The sequence below is a fragment of the Hemicordylus capensis genome, chromosome 2, assembly GCF_027244095.1.
Source record: "Hemicordylus capensis ecotype Gifberg chromosome 2, rHemCap1.1.pri, whole genome shotgun sequence".
Taxonomy (NCBI): Eukaryota; Metazoa; Chordata; class Lepidosauria; order Squamata; family Cordylidae; genus Hemicordylus; species Hemicordylus capensis.
The window spans coordinates 278,487,167-278,508,666 of record NC_069658.1 but is presented as its reverse complement, the minus strand read 5'-3'; the positions used below and the strand labels follow the sequence as shown (position 1 = coordinate 278,508,666).

The following is a 21,500-nucleotide window of genomic DNA, read 5'->3' as shown; positions in this document are numbered from 1 at the left end:
CGGTTCGGATCTCAAAAAATAGCTGGTTTGAAAGGGGACCTTGTGTTCTACCTGCCACCAAAATTTCAAGTCGATTGGACCTTCCTCTGATTTTTGGCGATTTTTTGAAGTTTAATGACTTTGGGGCAGTTCGGGGGCATAGCATGGGATCTGGGCAAAAGGAGTGGGGTGGGGTGGTAGTGCCTAATGGGTGCAGGCTACCACCCCAATTTCAGGGGGATTGGGCAAAGGGCTGATTTTTGGTAAATTTCTGAAAATTTCATGTCTTTGGGGCAGATTGGGGCAGATTGGGGCAGAAAGTGGGGGCTGGGGCAGAATAGTGGGGTGTGGTGGTAGTGCCTAATGGGTGGAAGCTACCACCCCAATTTCAGGGGGTTTGGACAAAGGGGTGATTTTTTGAGAATTTTTGAAGTTTTAGTGACTTTGGGGCAGTTTGGGGGCAGGAAGTGGATCTGCCCCAAAATAGTGGGGTGGGGTGGTAGTGCCTAATGGGTGGAGGCTACCACCCCAATTTCAGGGGGATTGGGCAGAGGGCTGATTTTTTGAGAATTTTTGAAGTTTGGGTGTCTTTGGGGCAGATTGGGGGCAGAAAGTGGATCTGCCCCAAAGGAGTGGGGTGGGCTGGTAGATAGTGCCTAATGGGTGGAGGCTACCACCCATCCCCAATTTAAGAGTGATTGGGCAGAGGGGTGAATTATGGTGAATAGAAAAGGTGTGAATTCTCATTCTATCATAGCAAATGAGATATTTTTCAATTAAACAACTCTCATGACCCCACTTTCACTTTTTCACACTTTCCTTTACTATGAATAATATGAGGAAGTAATCAATTTAGCACACTTCACCTTATGAAGACAAACCTCATACAAATAAATTCACCATAATTCACCCCTCTGCCCAATCACTCTTAAATTGGGGATGGGTGGTAGCCTCCACCCATTAGGCACTATCTACCAGCCCACCCCACTCCTTTGGGGCAGATCCACTTTCTGCCCCCAATCTGCCCCAAAGACACCCAGACTTCAAAAATTCTCAAAAAATCAGCCCTCTGCCCAATCCCCCTGAAATTGGGGTGGTAGCCTCCACCCATTAGGCACTACCACCCCACCCCACTATTTTGGGGCAGGTCCACTTTCTGCCCCCAAACTGCCCCAAAGTCACTAAAACTTCAAAAATTCTCAAAAAATCACCCCTTTGTCCAAACCCCCTGAAATTGGGGTGGTAGCCTCCACCCATTAGGCACTACCATCACACCCCACTATTCTGCCCCAGGCCCCACTTTCTGCCCCAATATGCCCCAATATGCCCCAAAGATATGAAATTTTCAGAAATTTACCAAAAATCAGCCCTTTGCCCAATCCCCCTGAAATTGGGGTGGTAGCCTGCACCCATTAGGCACTACCACCCCACCCCACTCCTTTTGCCCAGATCCCATGCTATGCCCCCGAACTGCCCCAAAGTCACTAAAACTTTAAAAATTCACCAAAAATCAGCCCTTTGCCCAATCCCCCTGAAATTGGGGTGGTAGACTCTACCCATTGGGCACTACCACCCCACCCCAAAATTTTGCCCCTGGGCCCCTTTTTACCCCCCGAATCGATTCCGATTCGGATTCGGATTAAATCCGAATCTGAACCAAATCAAGGGTGATTCGGGTGACCCAGATTCGGGCACAAAACAGAACAGGGGTGATTCGGTTCGGGTCCGAGCCAAATCACCCGAAATCCCAAATTGCACACCCCTACTAAGCACACACACAGAGAAGAAGCAGGAGGCGGAGTGTGGATTCTATGATAGCATATTAGAGTGGATTGATGGTGTCTCATTGAAAATCTCATTTGCTATCATAGAATCCACACTCAATACCTCAGAAACAAGAGAACCCTGTACCCATGGGGGTGCCCCTACCAGAGATCCCTGTACCCCATGGGTTAGAAACCCATGGGGGTGGTTGGCACCCTATGTGCACTACACCACCACTTGCTCTGGGCCACCCCAGCACCCCCATGTGCACTTATAGGGCTGCTGAAAGCTCCATTATAACTTATTATGAGGAAAAACCTTAAAGACGCGTAAACTTCAAAAATCACTTAAAAATCACCTCTTTGCCCAATTCCTTTCAAATAATTCTGATAGCTTCCTTGCCCACACTAGGAACTACCACCCACCACACTGCACTCTACGATACCCCTTTCCCCCCGACGTGAAGCTATACATTTGCTGCAATCCTAATTATTCTCTATGAGGAATTCAAAAACACTTAACAATTCACCAATAATCAGAGGAGTGTCCAATTGCCTTGAGATTTTTTGGGTGGTAGGCACCCATGCCTGTCTACCACCCACCCTGCTTTTGTGCTCCTAGGTCCTCCACAACAGGGGATATGGACTGGTTCGGGTCCCATTATACTCAATGAGAAAAATAATTAAAAATATTTCAAATATTCATAAAAAATCATAGGGGTGTCTGATTGCTTCAGGGTTTGCATGGTTGTTGGCACCCATGAGTGCTCCACAATAAGAAATAATGGCCTGGTTCAGGTCCCATTATATCCTATGAGAGAAAAATAAAAATATTTTTCAAAAATTCATAAAAAATCGTACGAGTGTCCGATTGCTTTGGGGTTTGGGTGACAGGTACCCCTGGGTGCCAGCTACCATCTGACCAATTTTCAGCTTTCCGAACTGATCCGAACCGGTCCGAACCGGTTCGAAACGAACCACCCCCAGTTCGGTTCGGATTCGAACCGAACCAGGGGTGGTTCGGTTCGATCCGAACCTCCGAACCGGAACCGGTTCGGACCCGAACCGGTTCGGATCCGAACCGGTTCGCACATCCCTAACTTCCATGAAAATACACAGCCTGCCAATAAGCATAATACAGTGGCTGTGAGAGAGACTTTTCATGCTGCGATCAACATTTCCCCAACTTTCCGTAAAATGCATTATGCATCTCACAGCTGTAGCATAGTTTGTTTAAAAGTACATTCTAGACAAGGGGTGGGGGGATTAAAACTACACATTATTCTGTGTAAACATGGATGGAATCATTTGCATAGTTCTCAGTCCATCAGCCTAATTCTGCATGCCAATTAGAACTTCACGGATGTTATCGCAAACATGGCTGTTGTCGAGTCAGTGGATTCCACTAGACAGAGTATTGGTCTTGGGCCTGTGCTTAAATCCTAGCTCAGGATTTGAAATCCTACAGAGTGATTCCAGGTTGTTTCGGGTCAGTTGGCTTCAGGGCACTTTCACAAGTTTTCAGATTCCATTTCCCCCCACTGTGGTGCTTAATACTAGTGTTTGGAAATGAATGTATAATGTAATCTGAGAAGGTAATATTTACATTCGGGGTATGTACAAAATGAGTTTGCCCAGTTCAGTTCAAGCCCGAGCTGGACTTGAACTGGACCGGACCCAAACCAGTTTTGTGCCCCTGAACTAGAACCCCGGTTCGGCTCGAATTCGAGCTGGTTCAGGGTTCTAAAAGTTTTTTTTTTAAAAAAAAACATACTTCCGGGTTCGATGGCTTCTGGGGGATGCTGCCACAACCATGGGAGGATCTCCAGAGGTTCCCTCTCCTCCACTGGCCTCTCCCTGGTCTTCTATAGGCCAGTTTGGTCTGTTTGGGGGCTGTTTCGGCCCTTTCTGAGGTAGCAGTGGCCATTTTACCCTGACCATTTGTAGCTCAAGGCCATTTCCCCTCAAACTGGCTCCCGCACACACACGATACTTTGTGGAAGCAAGCTCCGTTTATTATCAGCTTTCCTTCACATGTCTCAGGAAGTAAGTGAGAACTCTTTTCACCACATTTGTAGTAGGGAGCACTTCCTGTCTAAAACAACAGTATTTTGTGTTTTTACGTGGCAGTCTATTTCTTTTGCTCTGGATCCATTTGATTTCAAATGCCTACCCCACTTTTTGTCCTTTTCCCCTCTGTAAGACAAAAACTGTGTGTGACTTTAATAGCCGTGTTTTATTATTCTCCTTCTGACTATCAAACTCTGTTATTAAAAGAAATTATGATCATATCAGACTACTAATTGGCCCAGTGCTTTGCAAACACTGATAAGACCTACCCAATGCCTTAAAGACCTTGCAGTCTGAAGAGGACAAGAGAAATACACATGGGCGCGTGTGCGTGCGCGCAAACACACCCCAAACATGATGAGGAGGCCCTTGTCTATACTTGAGGAGAAAGAAGGCTTTAGGATATTTATGAGAAAGGAAAGGAGAGGCTGCTTTTCATAGTGGCTTCTGGGGTGCTGAATAAGAAACGGCTGAGCAGAGATATGCAAAAGGGCGATGTCAGGGGGCACACCTAAGGTTTCCTGATTCAGCATGAACCAAAGCTACCATGGCTTTCCCCGTGGTGCGACAGTCCTGTGTACATGGTTCCTGATAACATTCTGCTTTGTGGAATACTACAAGATTCCTGCCCCATGTTGAGTCTTGAGAAGAGATTCAAGAGTGCCAAAATGGGAATGGCCATGAAATGACTGCTGCAATAAGCTTTCCCTTGTCTATGAGCCAACTTAGGAGAGTGCATGGGGAGGATGAGTCTTGTGTTTGTGAGAGCGGTTTATTCAACAGAATGTCCCTTCATCATTAACAGGCCACCACCAAGTTAAGCAAGGGACATGCGAAGTGGTTGCGGTGCATCGGTGTTGCAACAAGAACAGGATCGAAGAGCGCTCACAAACGGTCAAGTGTTCTTGCCTCCCTGGGCAGGTTGCTGGCACAACAAGAGCACAGCCCTCCTGTGTTGAAGGTAAACAGCTTCAGCTTCATTTGTAATGCTGGCTTAAGAATGATAGAAATCTCCTTGTCTCCTGGATTGTTTGAATGCCTGCTGTCTGGAAAAGTCTAATCCTTCCCCTTGTTAATTTTGGACACATTTCTCTTTGTTAATGATAATGAATATGTGCCTAAACCGTGGTGCAATTAATCTCCTTAATTTATGTACTTGTCCATTCCATGTCTGTGCCAAGAAGATTTCTTAGTGGTTTTATGATTCTTCTCTTCTGTTTGTACTCAGAAAAGTCTGCTCTAAAGCCAGCGTGAAACCAGAACAAGGGAATTGAGTTTTAACTTCCTTGTTAACTCACAGGTAGCCAGATCTATTCCATTTGGTGGCACAGGATTTCTCTTCGTAGGCCACAGGAGGATTAACCAGTATTTCAAGTACACTGTAGGGAAAATAGGGGGTTTCAGGGAGAGGGAACGTTTGAAGCCCCCAACTCGCCTTTGTTTCTGTCTTCTTAGTGGTCTTGGTGATCACACTCTGTGTTACTGAACACCATTTGATCTCTATGTTTTATCTGCAAGATGCCACAGTGAGGACAGGAAGCATCGCTCTCACTCTGTTTTGACTTGCTGTGTCATCATGTAATGAATACTCATTGGCCTTGCTGCTGCTGGTACTGGTGGTGGTAATTGGGACAATTATTTATCCCTTTGCCAGTCTCCCCTCCCTGAAAATTGGCTAAAAGGTAATCCCCCCCACACACACCCCCCCACACATTTTAGCCTATGAACAAGATGTTAAAGTGGGGGGGGGAGTTGTTTAGTTTCTTCACCAACAGCTAAATAGGGCAGAAGAGACAGCTCCAGATAAGAGTGATCAGCTCCTGTGTCTATTCCCTTATACTGCTATCAGGCTTCACCGTTTTCCAACCCCATTGTGTATCAGAGGAAATGAGCAGATGTTTCTGGGATAGTGGTCACTCTAACAGGGATTTCCAGATGTTGTTCACGACAACTCCCAGCATCTCCAGCTGCAGTGGCTTTTTGCTGGGCATTATGGGAGTTGTAGTCAATATCTGGGAATCCCTTTTAGAGGGAACACTGTTCTGGGATATTTGTTTGTGTACAAACAATGCAAAAGTTTGGAAGAGTATTTTATAACAGCATTGACTGTATCGCTCTTATAAGGTGTGGTACAGATTGGGAAATTGTGGCACATGTTGCTAGCAATATTCCAGTGTGGCCAAGGATCCAGTTAGGCCATACGGAAACCATTAGTAGTAGAATTTTCAAAGTGTGATACAAGATTCCCTTAAGAAAACATAAGCAGATGTCTGGAGATGAGGATCTCCTGCTGCTTGCCCATTCTGAGCAGTTCCAACACTGCCTTTCAATGCTCTCCATCCTGTAATGCTCCCCATCCTGTCAGCAAAGTTAGCTAATTTATTTAGGCTTAAGCATTCAATTTTGTTTGGGGTTTTTTTGCTTCAGAATTTGGATTACTTTTGCACCAATTTTACTCTTACTCCTCTTACAGAATATACATAAGTTTGTTTCAAACTGCTAGTCATAAGCATTCTGCTGCTTGGTCAGGTAAACATTCCAGTTCTATTTCAACTATTATTAAAATTACTGCAGTGACTATGGGAATGACCTCTTTGATGGAAATGTGACAGCTCTCCCATCCTCTGTTAAATGCACATTTAGAACCAAAATTTAGGCTGCTGCAAATATTCAGGAAATGGTTCAATATTTCACTTTTCTTCCCCGTTCCCTCTAGCAACTACACAGTGGCATATTCCCCCCTTTTACTGGATAGCTTTAAGTTAAGAAATGGCACCTATAAGTCTTAATTAATGTTTCTGTCAGCACCAAAGGAAAGATTCTTAAGACATGAAATGTGGTGAGATTTATATTTAAATAGAAGCAAAGCAGTACAATATTCTAATAGCTTGTTGCTAATTAATATTGACACAGAAATAATATTTGTTAATCCACATGGAAGATACTTATCTTCTATTTTCATTGCTTTCCACACAAAATCATGACCTTTCAAAGTGAAATAACAAAGAGCCCCAGGTTTTCCTAACTTCCCCTGACATTTTAATCTATGAATTAACCCATAAATAAATGAAACTTTGCAACACATAAAGAACCTCCAGCATGTTAGTGTTTCCATAGGTGGTGCAAAAGGCACATTTTTTTCAGAAGAGAAACCAAATGTGCATTGCAAACCAGTATACTGTTGGTGGAATGTGGAGACGCCACTGTACTGGGCCAGTGCAGGAAACAACTGCAGATGACTCCGAGGGGTGGAAGTAATTGATTGGCTTTGGGGCAAAAAGAAGCCAGTTAGACAAGACACTATGGCAGTAGCAGACACATCTGGGATGGGAAGCAAGGAATTAGAGAGGGTCAAATACGGAGGGAGGGAACAGATTACAAGGGACTGTGGTGAAGCGATGGACATTCAGTTAGAGTGAATGAATTGAGCCTTCTGTGCTGCCCAGAGTCATGCATGTCACATCTTAAATGGATCCTCCTGGCACCACTTTTGTAACTAATTATTGTATCCTCTTTCGTTGGAGCTGTTTCTCCTGACCGTTTGCAATGATTGTCCATGGGTCTGGAATGCATTCTTTTGCACCTACTCCTACTACGGACTTTGCACTGGGTGACTTAAGTTACACAGTATATGAGCTAGGAAGGGATATCTGAATGAAGGTTTTACATTTGAATTAGGTGTCCTAACGAAGCTGATTTCCCTTATATGGAAAATCACTCTTAGTCATGAGGTGAGGTGAGGATTTATTGGGCGGGCGGGGCAGGGGGGAGCAGCTGGAGGGTTTCTATTGTTTCCATCATCTCCTCCTGATGCCTTCTGATGCTTCTGTATTATGCAGTGCCGGTGGGATACATAAAACACCATAGGTGTGTTAACCTTTTGCTAAAAAGCCTCACTGTACAGGATACAGTGCTATCTGTGTTGTGGGTGGGTCTTGATTCCATATGTATGTGAAGACATGTATTAACATATTCCCTGTCGACGGTGGTACCAAGCCCTTCCGCACTGCATGGTGGAGCATAGTGGGCGTGGCTATATCTATGTTGGCATAGTGCAGCCCTAACGGTCCATATCTCCTGTACGCCAAAATGGGTGGGTGGTGGTGGTGGTGATAAGCTACTCATGAGTTGGGGAAAGACTCTTTTATGAATTTTGAAAGTACTGGCTATTAGAGTAGTTTCGGCTTTTACATATTTCCTATGCCGCACAACCTCTTCTTTTATTTAAAGATTTGATTTGCTTAGAAGTTTAAATTTTTCATATCATGTTATTTGTGCATGCAACTCAAATTTAATTACTCAATATACATTGGATATATTTTTTCTGCTGAATCTGAGGCAATGCTTGTAAATTTTATACTGTGCTCCATACAATAATAAAGCAGTATTTTATGACAGACATTAAATTCAAGATATTTATTAAAATATGCATTTGCATAGCCATCTTTGCGTTTGTGACGATATACTGATTGCATAGCTGAACTGGACACTACGTCCAATCTGTCAACACAAAGCCCTTGCTGAAACAGTTCAATGTCTCTTGACTGCATTACAGATCGAATAAGAAAAACATTATAGATGCAAGAACTGGAGATCTAAAAGCAGACCCCCCTGCATTTCCTCACTTTTTTGTGATAGCTTAGTGTACTTCATTTACACTGTAAGCACTGAGGTAATTTATTCAGGTACTTTAGGGCAGAAACCCATGCATGTCCACTTATAGTTTGAAATTTTGATTTTTTTGCGATACACCCAACTCTGGAGGCTCCCATGCTGCAGAAGCCTGAAGGAGGTTTTTAATTAAGCTTGTCTCCTCCTGGCCCCACTTGTGTAACTAATTATTTTTGGTATCATGAAAGAGTTTCATTATGCATTTCCTTTTCAAAGAGTTTCCCCCACCTCCAGTTTGGACTGTGTAACTTGAATGTATTTTGTGCATACATAGCAAGATTCTTTTCTTTTCTTTTTTAAAGATCGTTTAAGCAAAATGAAAAATTGGCCATAGTCCTAAGTTCATTTAGCCTTCATTAGAGGTGGGAGGCGGCGGCTGTACATGTTGATTGTGTTTGGAACTACAGGCAATCTGAATCTGGGCACCAGCAGCTTGTTTATTTATCGTATTTATTTATCATATTTTGTTCCTCCACCTACATCCCCAAGAACTGAATGGAAACTGTTCAAATGCTTTGCAGTACAAGATCCCATGAGGGCGGCACACTTGGCTCTCCTGATGACCATTTCACATGGATATTTATCTTTCGATTTGTAATAAATTTGGGTTTTGATTAAGAATGCTAGCTGGTTGATGCTTTCCTTTGGCAGATCGCTGGCTAATAGTCCAGCCGGGGTTTCCTTATGGGTACTAATGACCCTAATGTACCTTAATGGGGGAAGTCAACAGAGCCTCTGTTACTGCTACTACTACCACTTTTCAATAGTATATAAATATCATGCGTCCACCTGATGGGAGGAGTTGGTGCAATAACATAATTTGACTTATCCCTCACCCTGCCCCAGGGTGTTAAGGAACCAAAAGCAGCAGCTTGGGAAATATTCAAGCAGTTTTTCCGGGAAAGACACAGAGAGCCCTTTCTCAAGATCTGTGAGAAAGGGCTTGAAAGAGCAGGAGAGGAAGCCTCAAAAAGCATACCCCTCCTGCAGATGACCCTCGCTGTTGGTTTGTGTGCAGAGATCATGCGCCTAGATGTGCAATTGCCTCCTCAGGCAGTATGGAGGGTCATGGGATGGGACTCATAGTCCAGGCCCCCAGAACACCCATAATGCACCACGTGAGTGTGCGGTGCATTACGGGGATTCCCCTGATGACGGTCGGATCCCCCCCAGTCTCCCAGCCCCAGCTGCAAGCAACTGGGGTTGGCAGACAATCAAAAAATGGGCTCCCTTAACCCCATTTAAGAAGGTGACTGGCTTGGTGAGTTTGCCGCCAGGGTGCTGCTGGGATCGGGGGCGATCCCGGTGGTTCTCATGCATGTGCAAGACTGGGCTTGGCTTCGTTAGCCCGGTTTTGCCTGCACGTGAGGAAAAACCTCAGACTGAGTTTTGGAGAATCTGAAATGGTGAATATATTATTCCACTGATATATGGAATCCTCTGCTATGGGATGTGGTGATGGCCACTAGCTTGGATGACTTTAAAAGGGGCTTAGACAGATTCATGAAGGACAAGTCTATCAATGGCTACTAGTCTGGTGACTAGGCCACCTCTAGCCTCAGAGGCAAGATGACTCTAAATACCAGTTGCAGGAGAGCAACAGCAGGAGAGAGGGCATGTCCTTGCCTCTTGCATGCCCTCACCTCTGGCTTCCCAGAGGCATCTGGTGGACCACTGAAACAGGATGTCTGTTATTAGGCCTTATGAAGACAACAAGCCCCAAGGGCAACTGTACCTTTCTCTGTGGTGTGCTGCTTGGCAATATGTTGGGGTGATGAAGGGGGGAGTCAAAAATTGAGGGATAAGGACGAAGTATTCAAACCCAGATATTTGCCAGGCATTGTTGAGGCCAATGGCAGGGCCCCTGCAGCTTTCATGGAGGGGATGAGGAACGTTGTAGGAAAATTCAAGGGCAGGGAGCTTACTGAGAGCACAGCGGTCTTCCTGACATTTTAAGTATAAAATGCTCTTTGGAGAAGTGGGCCAGCAGTAGCAGAAACACGGCCTGTTTGCTGTTTCCTGCTGGAATGGACCATCTGACATGGTGTGTACTTCCTCTGTGCATTCCAGCAAAAAGAAGATGCCAACAGGGAGATGGTTGGCATGTCTGCTGCTGCCGATGCTGCTTGCTTCTTCAAAGAGATGCTTATGCTTTAAATGAAGTATAAACTGAAGCAGAGGCACAAGTTTGGGGCTGTATAGAAATATTTTAGATAGATAGATAGATAGATAGATAGATAGATAGATAGATAGATAGATAGATAGATAGACGAGAGGACTACTGCTGCCACTCTTAGAAAGTTCTCTCCTGCTTGAATTTCTGCAGCAATTTCCTTTCAAAATTGTCTCCCATTTCCACTGCAAAAATAGTGGCAGAAATGTGGAAGGCATTTTGACACAATCCTGGAGAAAACGCTCTCTACACCGCTGCTGTTCTTGCTGTGCCTGTAAACCAGGACAATGCCGAGTGAGAAAGGAGAAATTCCCTCCCCACTGTGACAGCATCAACATGAGTGCTTTTGTCCTGGATTGGAAAGTAAGGTGGGGAGTGTGTTTGGGGAGGTCTGGTGATAGTGGTGGTGGGAGTGGGAGAAAAGATGCTGACAAATTTCTCCAAGCTTGGTCTCAAAGTAGAACCTGGGAGGAGGGCCTTGAGAAGCTCACTGCTCCCATGAGATTCTCTGAATTCAGAGAAAATCACTAGCATCTCCAAAGAAAACCCCTCTTTTAAATGCCCCAAAGAAGAGCAAAATGGAGTAGCTGAAAAAAATCACAGAGAGATAGTGGAATCCTATGTGCAGTTGCTTAGAAGCAAGTTGATAAAATCCAGTTTCTAAGCTTTGAAGAAGATCATGAATTTGAGCAGGCCTTAAATGGGGCATGTCTGGGCTGGAAAAACTTTGGTTACAGTTAATGAGTTTTGCACCGTTTTGATTAAAGTAAGATAAGAGACTGTAGCCAGTAGATTGTCAGGAGCTAACAGCAGTGAGAGAGGAACAAACACAAACAGTAATTAAAATTTGAAATCCATCAGGCCAAAGCCCTGAGTGCCATAAATAAGAGAAATCCAGCATTTTAAAATTGACTCTTAGCTTAAACTATCTCATTTGTGAAATGGGTCTAATAATAATCATTCTGATGCAAGGCTTAATTAATGCTGGTACCGCATTTTGCAGTTCCTCAGTGCTATTCAGCTACACATGCAGATCAAGATAGAAGTAAAAGGAACTCATTAAAAGAAAACGAGAACGAACACAGATGAACATTGTGGGTAGTTTAGAATAGCAGGGGCGTAGCTAGGGGAGTGGGGGCCCATGTCCACCTGGCTGCCCCACGGAGTGAGGGAGATAATGAAGAAAAGAGCGAAGGGTGGAGCTGGGGAGCCCTCAGGAGCTGGGGCTCCCAGGTTCTTTGAACCCACCCGTGCAATTATAGCTACACCACTGTTTAACAGCTACCCAGTTCTGGAGTCTCTATCCTAGATACCTCATTCTATTCACCTACCCTTCTCTCTTGCTTCCTGTGGGGTGGAACTAGACTAGACTGTCTTTCTAGCTATAACAGATAGAAGAGAAAGACAACTGAATGTGAGGGGTGAGGCTAAGGTGCCTGTGCCTCAGTCCTCCGAAGTCTTAACGCTACAGGCAGAATCTCATACAGGCAGACCCTCAATCCCTTTTCATTTCCCAGGGGGAGTCTGAACCTCTAGAAATGGGCTCAACTCATGTTTCCCCCAGATATGTTGATTTGCTGAGCTCTTGAAGCAGCATAGCAAATGGATAGAAGAATAAAAAATGGAAGAGAACCAGAGGAGAATGTGCCAGCTTTTAACTGCCTAGCACTGCAGTTGTAGGACTCCCACCGAGTTACATACTATTGTGTTTAGTAAAGGTCAGCCTCTTCTGTGTTTCAAACAGGCAGTAAACATTTAATTCAAACTGATCATCAAGAGACTTACTTTTTTCGCCTTCTCTTTGTGGGAATAAACACTCTTGGGCTAGTACCTAGAACTTGGCTGTCAGCCAAGAAGATGAAGCATTAATAAGCTTTGTGTAACTGTCTTCTCTGGTGTGTTAAATGTGGCTCTGAGTAAATCTTTCCAATCCAAAGTCGCCTCCGTGCCATAGGAACGGGAAGATTATTATACTACTTACTAATAACAGGGTTTTGCTGTTACTCCTCTTGTGTTTAGGGAACCAAATAGCACAGAGGATTTAATCCCAGTACCCCAGTAAAGCTTCACCTTCCTGGCGGAATATTCTGGTAAAACTAAAGCAGCCTTCTTATATAGTCAATCCTCATAATTAGGAGAGTCGGTCTGAACACATTTTATTGCAATGAAGTGAAAAGTATTTCTAAATCCCAGAAGGGATTTCTCAACAAGAGTGACAACAGATACGTACTTGTAGCTGTGAAAGAAAATACATACATTACCCATCCCTTAATCTGTTAGCTGTTTACTTAAGCTATGACTCCTAGATAAAGAAACATGCTCTTAGAGTAATCAAAGAGGTCATTTACACAATTAAAACCTGTGTTCTGCCTGGGTTTGGGAGCTGTGTATGCTCCCAATTTTCGGTTGTGTGGAACAAGGTAAGAGAAAAACCAGGGTAGAAGTAATTGAGGCTATTCACACGATTGCAGAAAATTGGGCTAGCCACAGCTAGCCCAATTTTCTGCAGTCGTGAGAACCACCGGGCCCGGCTGCGAGCCCGGTGGTTCTTGAGCAGCTAACCCACTCAAGTAGCCTGCCCCTAAAACCGGGTTTGCGGAGCGAGTGCTCTGCAAACCTGTTTTTTTAACCGTGAGTTGCCGCGCTGTGGCTCTGCGCCATGGCTACTCATAAGGAGACCCCCGGAGGGGAGGCAAAAAGCCAGCTCCGGGGGTCTCACCAGCATGCCCTGCGTGCTTGCACAGGGCATGCTGGAGCTTCCGGGCGCCGATTGACCCCCACTCCCCCCAGCCCCTGCCAGCTCCGTCATGGAGCCAGCAATCATGTGGGTGGCCGATCCGGCTGCCCAGGTATCCTACCCTGCTCGTCTGCAGGGAGAGTGGGCTTAGCCCGCTCTCCCCACTCACTCTTCAAAACCGGGTCTCACTGATCGTGAGACCTGGCTCATTGTGTGATTGTGTGGAAGCAAAGTAGGAGGAAAAGCTACCCAGGTTTCCTTATACCTTGCTTCCACACAATCACTTCTACGCAGATTTTCCTCTTACCTTGCTTCCACACAACCAAAGATTGGGAGCACACACAGTTTCTAATTGTGTGAATGACCTCTAAGAACAGTCCTTGAGCCCTTTCTCATGAGCAGTGAGAAGGGCTTGATGATGGGCAGTGGGGAAGGCTGCCCAAACCTACCTTCTCAACAGATGATCCATCAGTCCTTGCTGGGTGCAAATCCACTTGCCTAGGCAGTGCGGAAGGTTGGGGGCAGGGATGTGGCCAGGACAGAAGTCCCATAATGCATCGCGATGCAATTTGGGGATATCAACAGCCATGGGTGGGAGTCCATCACTGCTATAGTGCTGGCTAAAAGCAGCCGGCGCTGCAGCTAATTGAAAAAAAGGGGCTGAGGGAGTGCTCACTCCCTTAACCTTGTTTAGGAGGCTTGCTTCGCAGGCAGGTTTGCAGCCAAATCAGATCTTGGATCGGGCATGATACCGGTGGTTCTTATGAGCAGCCAAGTAGGAATGTGCAAACAAGTTCGAGCCTCAAACCTGTTCGAGGTTGAACTGGTTTGGTTAGACCATTTGGGGTCAAACTGACCCCCCCCCCATTCAGTCCAACCCCAGACTGAACACCCTCAGAAGTTCAGGGGGTTTGCAAGCTTTAAATTCTTTTTTTTAACCTTTTACTCCCCTCCTGGGAGTTCCTGGAGGTGGCGGGGGGGCCGCGGAGGTTTCCCCCCCACTGGCCTTCAAAATGACCCCCTCGTCTGGTTCTGGTGCTCTTCAGCCAGTTTTCGGCCTTCACCCAGCAGTCCAGCGGTCCTTATGCAAGCTGTGTGCCTGCGCACATGGCCTCTGCATGGCCTGGGCCTACAGCCAATTTTAGGCTTGACTTCCTTAGCCCAGTCTTGGCTGCACATGAGAACAGCCTCCTTGTTGCCCTTCTTCTGTGTGAAAAGGGCTGTAGCTCATTGTTGGAGCAGATGGGTTTTGCTTCTGTAAACACCCATGTTCAGCCTGTAGAGCTGTGCAGACATCTTCAGATAAAGGCTTTTGGATACCAAGGTTGGGGAAAATACCTACCTCAGAACTAAACTACATATAAAGAAAAGATCCATGGTGCAGTCCTTCTGGAACTGTACCACTTCAAAATGCAGATGGGGGCTATCACATATTTGAATGTTTCTTCATGTAAAATATCTCTGCATGTTGAAAGCTAACATGTCAGGGAAAAGATTAGCTTGGAATTCTCTCTTTGACATTCTTGCTTTCCACAGATAGTTTTTAACACTTGTACAATGCATGAGTCCTTGGAATTAATGGTTTTAATTAATAAAATATTAATATTTTCTCCAATACAATGTTAATCATGCCAGCAATCCTATTACAAGATGAATGATGTGTAGGGAAATTATATCTAACATTTCACCCATACCCTCTACCACCTAGGTTTGATTGAATTTCATGAGTTTTTAATCTCCTGTCTTTCTCCTAGCAATAGAAGTCTCTCTCATGTCAGTGCACAATGACCTGACAGGATACAGTCTCCCACTCTCCACCAGTTTTTACTCAGTTATATTCATCTTCCTGGAGGGGCTCAGAAGTTAGAGGGTGAAGGAAAGTGTTCTCTCAGTTTGCTTGAGGCTGCCTACTCAAGCAAACTGTGTGACATCCCCACCCCATTTAGAGGATTCTGCTATGAACTTTATATGCCATATTGTCGTAAATCTGTTAGCTCCGCTAACCCAACAGGATTTACAATCCCCTTCAGCACTCCCCGGTGAGTTAACAGAAAGTAGCAGCGAAGCTACACGAAGGAAAATAAAAGGCTCACAAAGAAAATAGTAAATGAATTAAGTCCCCTGAACTGAACTAGGTACCCCCCCTCTAATAATAACTGAGTAATAGCTGAAAAGAAAACACAAAGCAAGGAATGAAAAGAATGAAGGAACCCCAGAACAAGGAATTAACGGAACAAAGCAGGAAAGCACAAACAAGGGCAAACTGGAACTCAGAAAAGTTGGGAATTCAAAATAGCATATGGTCTGCAGTCAGTGAAAGTTGCTAACAGCATCTGAGCAATTGACAGACTGCTAAATATACATGGCTCAAGAGAACCAGCAGCCAATCAGGCTTCCCTGAGTCAGCACTTCTGCTTCCTCTCTTGTGATCTCCTGCATCTGCGTGACTCCCACTGAGCTTTCCTCTTGAGACATCTTCTCAAGACAGGTGAAATCCCAGCCTCCTCCTCCTCAGAAATCATGTCTGGCAGCTGTTCTGAATCCTCAGCTCCAGAGTCTGGTCTCCCTGCCAAATCCTGCTGCTGTGCCTCTGAGCCCTCACCAGCAGGCGAATCCTCCTGTCTGCTCTGACTTTTCTGAGTCAGAAGTCTGAGCCATGACACATATTCTGGTATGAACTGTGAGTATTCTCAGAGGAATTGGTTATGGCAGAAGCACCTTTGCCAGCTTCTGGTAGGGATGTGCAAACCAGTTCAATGTCAAACCAGTTCAACATCGAACCGGTTCAGTTTGACAGTTCAGGGTTGAGTCAAACCACCCTGGTTCAGCTTGACCCTGGACCGAAACTGCCCCTCCCCCTGCCATTGAGGGCGGGGGAGGGGCTTCATGAGCATTTTTTGGTGTTTTTAAGAAAATAGTACTTACCCCCTCCAGGGGGCTTTTCTGAGTATCAGTTTTGCCAAAAAGCATCAGTTTTGCCAAAAAGCACCCGGTTTGGCCATTCTTTGGCCCATTCCAGGCTTTTCCCCTGTCACGGTGGCCATTTTGGAGTGTGCCACACATGCACAGTGGGCCCCTGCGTGGCCATGTCATGACCCAGGCCACACAGAGTCCCATTGCACACATGTGGCAGCCTCCAAAATGGTCGCCACAAGGGGGAAAGGCTCAGAACAGGCTGAAGAATGCCCGAACTGGACACTTTTTGGAAAAACAGAGGCCAGCAGGGGACAGGGAACCGAACCTAACAGGGTAGGAGAGTTCAATGGGGGGCCAAGCCGAACTGGCTCAGTCTGTTTCAAGTCCGGTTTGAACTCAAACCAAACTGGGCCAGCTGGTTTTGTGCACAACCCTTGTTCCTCATGGAACTAAGTGGTAGAGGCTTCATAATTGGATTTCTCTACCAGCTTCCTATTTCCAGTCCATGTGAATAGGCTTTTTACTAGTATCTTGTAAGGAGATGCAGTCATTACAGAAAGGGATTCTACATGAAAACGAGCCTTTACGTATCATGAAACACAATACACCTCACCTTTTAAAAAAATAAAATATAATTCTTATAAAATATAATTCTAAACTAGTTAATCATTAATTAAACTAGGCATAAATGTTTGCTGCAAACATTAAAATATCATTGCTTAAAAAAACTCTCATAGATTATATACTTATTTTATTAAATGAAATGAAACTTCAGCCAATGAAATTACTCTGTAATGACAAACCCTTAACCAAAGATATCTCTAGCTGTTACCTACATTGAAAATGCATAACAAAAATGAAATAATTGAATCAGTATCCAAACTCCTGAATCCACCATTGTCAGCTTGCTGTTAGTTAACCTGATTTAGAGTTTTACAGGGGGAAACATGCCTACTCTTTCAGTTAATGGGCTATTGCTTTGTCCTTCACATGTAAGCAATGTGATTTTGCACACCTCTGTGGAACAAGAAATCTTCATCAACTCTGAAGTTCTGTAATGTACACATAAGAAAATAATGTTTGAGAAGCAAATTAACATTTATTTCCATATTTCAGCTTGTAATTCAGTTTCAATTGTGAAGCAATATATTCTCTTATTAATTTCATATGGATTGATTAATTGCATCCACTGAATAAAATTAAATAAGGGATGTGTACACTTGGTGATTTCCTCCCAGTAAAAACACAACTCGAGAAACAGTAACCATCACTTTACAGAAATGAATAAGGAGCCTGATTAGGGGCAACTGTCTTTGGTTACCATTGTGTAAACTGACTTTTATTCTCAAAGTGGAATTTAAGCAGCCGAATTGTGCGCAGTATTGCAGCATGCACACATGAGTGTATTTAAACACAAATGCTGGAATGTCTTCTTGTAGACTGTCAAAATATGCTATGCAGAATATTATATATATAGATAGTCTGAATGCATATACCATCTAAATCTATCATTTAAATACCTATCATTTAAATCTGTTGATACAAGGGAAGCAGCTGATGACCTGAACTGGTATCTGCAGTTTTTTCTGGGTTGGATCAGAGCAAACAAACTGAAACTTAAGCCAGATAAGATGGAGGTACTCTGGATCAGTAAAACGAGTGAGTAATCTGGTCCTACAGTATATTAATCACTGCCAATTACTGGCTTTGCAAAGAAGGCAATAAGCTTATTAAGATTACTTGAGCAGAAATATATAAAACTGTAGTAAACTAAAAAGGACCCAGTACTAACGTTATTAACAAAGTCTACAATACACACACAAAAACAGTTGCACCTTTGATTTCAAGGATTTATGTCTCTGTGGTTTGGGGTAAGATTTGTATCTAATATTACCTGCAAGTATGACTCGTATTTTCAGGAGAGTCTCATAATCAAATTTTCAAAAGTGATTGATGCTCTGACCTTCAAATTGCTTTGTTGGTAAAGGTTCATTTATTTCCAGCTTGTTGCACCAGGGTTTTGCTTTTAAAATCTATTCTCTGGCTCCCTGAGCTTCCTAAGGCTCCAATTCTGAGGCTGCAATCCTAAGCACTCCTACTGGGAGGAGGCTATATTAATTTAGACTTCTGAGTAACCATGATTAGGATTGTACTATGAAACTACTTTTGGGGGAAGAGTCCTAAAATGTCTCCATCAACCTCCATGGGACTTCAATATGGCTATTTTAGATTAAGCATTTTGAAGCTTTGCACCCTAAAGGCCAGTTTCTGACGTGCTGCATACATCCACTGGACATCTCCTAAAGGGATTGCTGGGACTGTATACAAGAAAATAATTCAGCCTAATGGATCATTGATGACATTTTGGCAATGACCCAGAACAGTATTCAGCTTTCCCTCACCCCAGTCTTCCCTCCTGCTGCATTACAACTGCTTTGGGAAACCCTGAAGGATTTCTGAAGGATTTGCTATGTGGTGGAGGTTCGTGTGAGGCTGTTGTTCAAGAGAAAGAGAGAGAGAGAAAAGTCCTGTTTCTGCGTGGATATTTGCACAGGATTGTGTTCATTGCTCATACACTGCAGAGGAACTGCAGCTGCTACCTTTTTTTTAACTTGTGCTGCACAATTGCTATATTGGTTGCTATATTAGTCTATAAGCAGGCTAGTAGTATCTTGCATTGATCACACAGTTGCTCATTGCTAAAAGGCAAATGTATTTTGTTTTTGTCTTTCAGCTGCCATTGTCATCCAGAAGTGGTGGTGTCATATGAGTCCTTGCCTGGATGGAGAAGAATGTAAAGTGCTTCCAGATTACTCAGGTTGGTCGTGTAGCACTGGAAACAAGGTCAAAACTACCAAGGCAAGTTCACACACACCATTTTCTCCCTTTCCTCAAGTTGGCAGATATAAAGATGAATCTAGGGCTAAACTACTGTAGACAGGACCCTGGAACATCCATGATCAGATCCCCTGAGGTGGTTCTTCCTCTTCCTCCTCCTCCTCCTCCTCCTCCTCTTCTTCTTCTTCAGAGAGGGGTGGGATTGGATCAGTGCTGGAAGTTTTAACTCTTACTTTATCACCATTTAGGGACAGTTCAAATGATACCTCTGGCCAGATCATGTGAAGTGTGTGGGCATGTATAACTCTTCCCCACCCAGCATGCTGTCCCACTAGTGTGTGGGTGGACTCTCCAAACTGCCCAAGCCATGTGATTTAAATGCTGCTTCAAAGCAGAATTGAATCATACATTACATATACACCCACACTCCTCCATGTGTGTTCCAGCAGGGCCGGACATATTGTTTGGACTAGCCTTCTAATTTTGTTTCATGACAAATATAGAATATTCTACAAATACAGAATTATCCTCAGAGGCAATTTTGCTTTGTTTCACCTTCAGCTTTCATTGTCTAAACCAGAGATGGGTAATCAGTATTACCTTGGAAATACATACAGGGATCAAAATCCCTGTCAGTATTATGCATGGTATACTTATACAGAGAGGATGTTTATGTGCTTACATACCATGCAGTATGCCATCACATACTATCCTCACACTCCTGTTGCTACTCCCATTGAGAATAATGGGGGTATCTCAGTGGGAGTGCAAGGATGCACTCCTTAGTAACCACAAAGCTTCCTTTCCTAACCAAGCGACACCAGCAGGGTTAAGTGCTGCAGAAGCAGTGAGCATGCCTGCCGCTTAGACAGGTGGCTCACTGCATGGTATGTAAACCAAAATACACATCCCCTCTGTATAAGTATGTCATACGTGTGGGGTATGATGACCAGTCTCTGTAATTGCTATGCTTTACTTTTCCATATCGACGTAATTAGCAACCCTTTCCTTATACAGGAGAAAGTAATGTGATTTTATTTTCTCCTTTTCTTTTAAAAGAAAGCAAAAAAGAAATGTGTTCAGGGACATTTGGGTGGTGGGGGCTCCACTCTTCTTCTGGTGACTCAAGCTGCGGAAAATTGCATCTGCTCCTCTCTGTATTGTCCTCTTTTGGGTTCTGTTTTTGGGCCAAGGAGAGTTGCATGTAGTTTTTATGCAGGTTTGTTTTTGCTTTTGACATGTTATCATCAACATACTTTGTATGTTGTTTTCATGCTAGATGCTACACTACAGTTAGTGGCCATGTTCCACATGGGCACAGTCTTCTTATTCTGAAATTCTTAGCTCCAGTTTTGAAATACTGGAGTTTGTCCCCCAAGTTCTTGATATATGGATGTAGAGATCAAGTCAAAAGCAAAAAGTCAACAATCAAGGCTTGGCAGCTGATTTTTGATCATTTCTGTGTAACTGATTTTTGATCATCCCTGCTAACTGGGCAAAGAGGCACCTTTTAACGTGGTGATTCTCTTTATTTAGCAGGGGGAGAGTAACTGGCCCTATCCACCCCCAGCACAGTACCTCCAGTGACTGTTGCTGGTGTCTATTGTGTGTTTTTTTTAGAATGTGAGCCCTTTGGGGACAGGGAGCCATCTTATTTATTTATTTATTATTTCTCTGTGTTCCCTGAGCCATTTTTGGAAGGGTGGTATAGAAATCGAATTAACTACTACTGCAATACTCTCTATGTGGGGCTGCTTTTGTATGTTGTCTGGAAACTGCAGTTGGTCCAGAATGCAGTGGTCAGGTAGGTCTCTGGGTCATCTCAGAGAGATCATATTACTTCTGTGTTGAAAGAGCTACACTGGCTGCTGATAGGTTTCCAGGCAAAACACGAGGTATTGGTTATTACATATAAAGCAAACAGCTTTAAAAAAAACTAAACAGCTTAGGCCATGGTATTTAAGAGAACGCCTTCTTCACCATGAGTCCCATCGCCCATTGAGATCTTCTGGAGAGGTTCATCTGTGATTGCCACCAGCTCGTCTGGTGACTACTCGGGGACAGGCCTTCTCCGTTTCTGCCCCTGGGCTTTGGAATGTGCTCCCTGTTGAAATAACAGCCTCCCCATCTCTGACAGCTTTTTAAAAGGTGACATATTTATTCACCCAGGCTTTTAATTAATTTATAGTTTTAATACTTTTAATGTTGGTTTTAAAATGATTTTAATGTTTAAATGATTTTAATTGTGAACCACCCAGAGACACAAGTTTTGGGCGGTATAGAAATATGTTAAATAAATAAAAATAAAGATATAAAGTAATAACCTGAAATGTTCGGTCATCTGCACTAGATT

The 21,500-nt window shown here is 43.9% G+C and overlaps 1 protein-coding gene across 5 annotated transcripts in view; it reads left to right on the top strand.

The window, feature by feature from the left end:
• The window catches only part of TAFA4 (TAFA chemokine like family member 4), a 230,744-nt gene that overhangs the window by 201,548 nt on the left and 7,696 nt on the right, over positions 1-21,500 (top strand). For all 5 annotated transcript variants that reach the window (XM_053294683.1, XM_053294682.1, XM_053294681.1 and 2 more), the window contains exons 4-5: positions 4,618-4,773; positions 19,044-19,168. In XM_053294683.1, the coding sequence (XP_053150658.1) occupies positions 4,618-4,773; positions 19,044-19,168 (281 nt within the window). The remainder of the gene's footprint in view (positions 1-4,617; positions 4,774-19,043; positions 19,169-21,500) is intronic.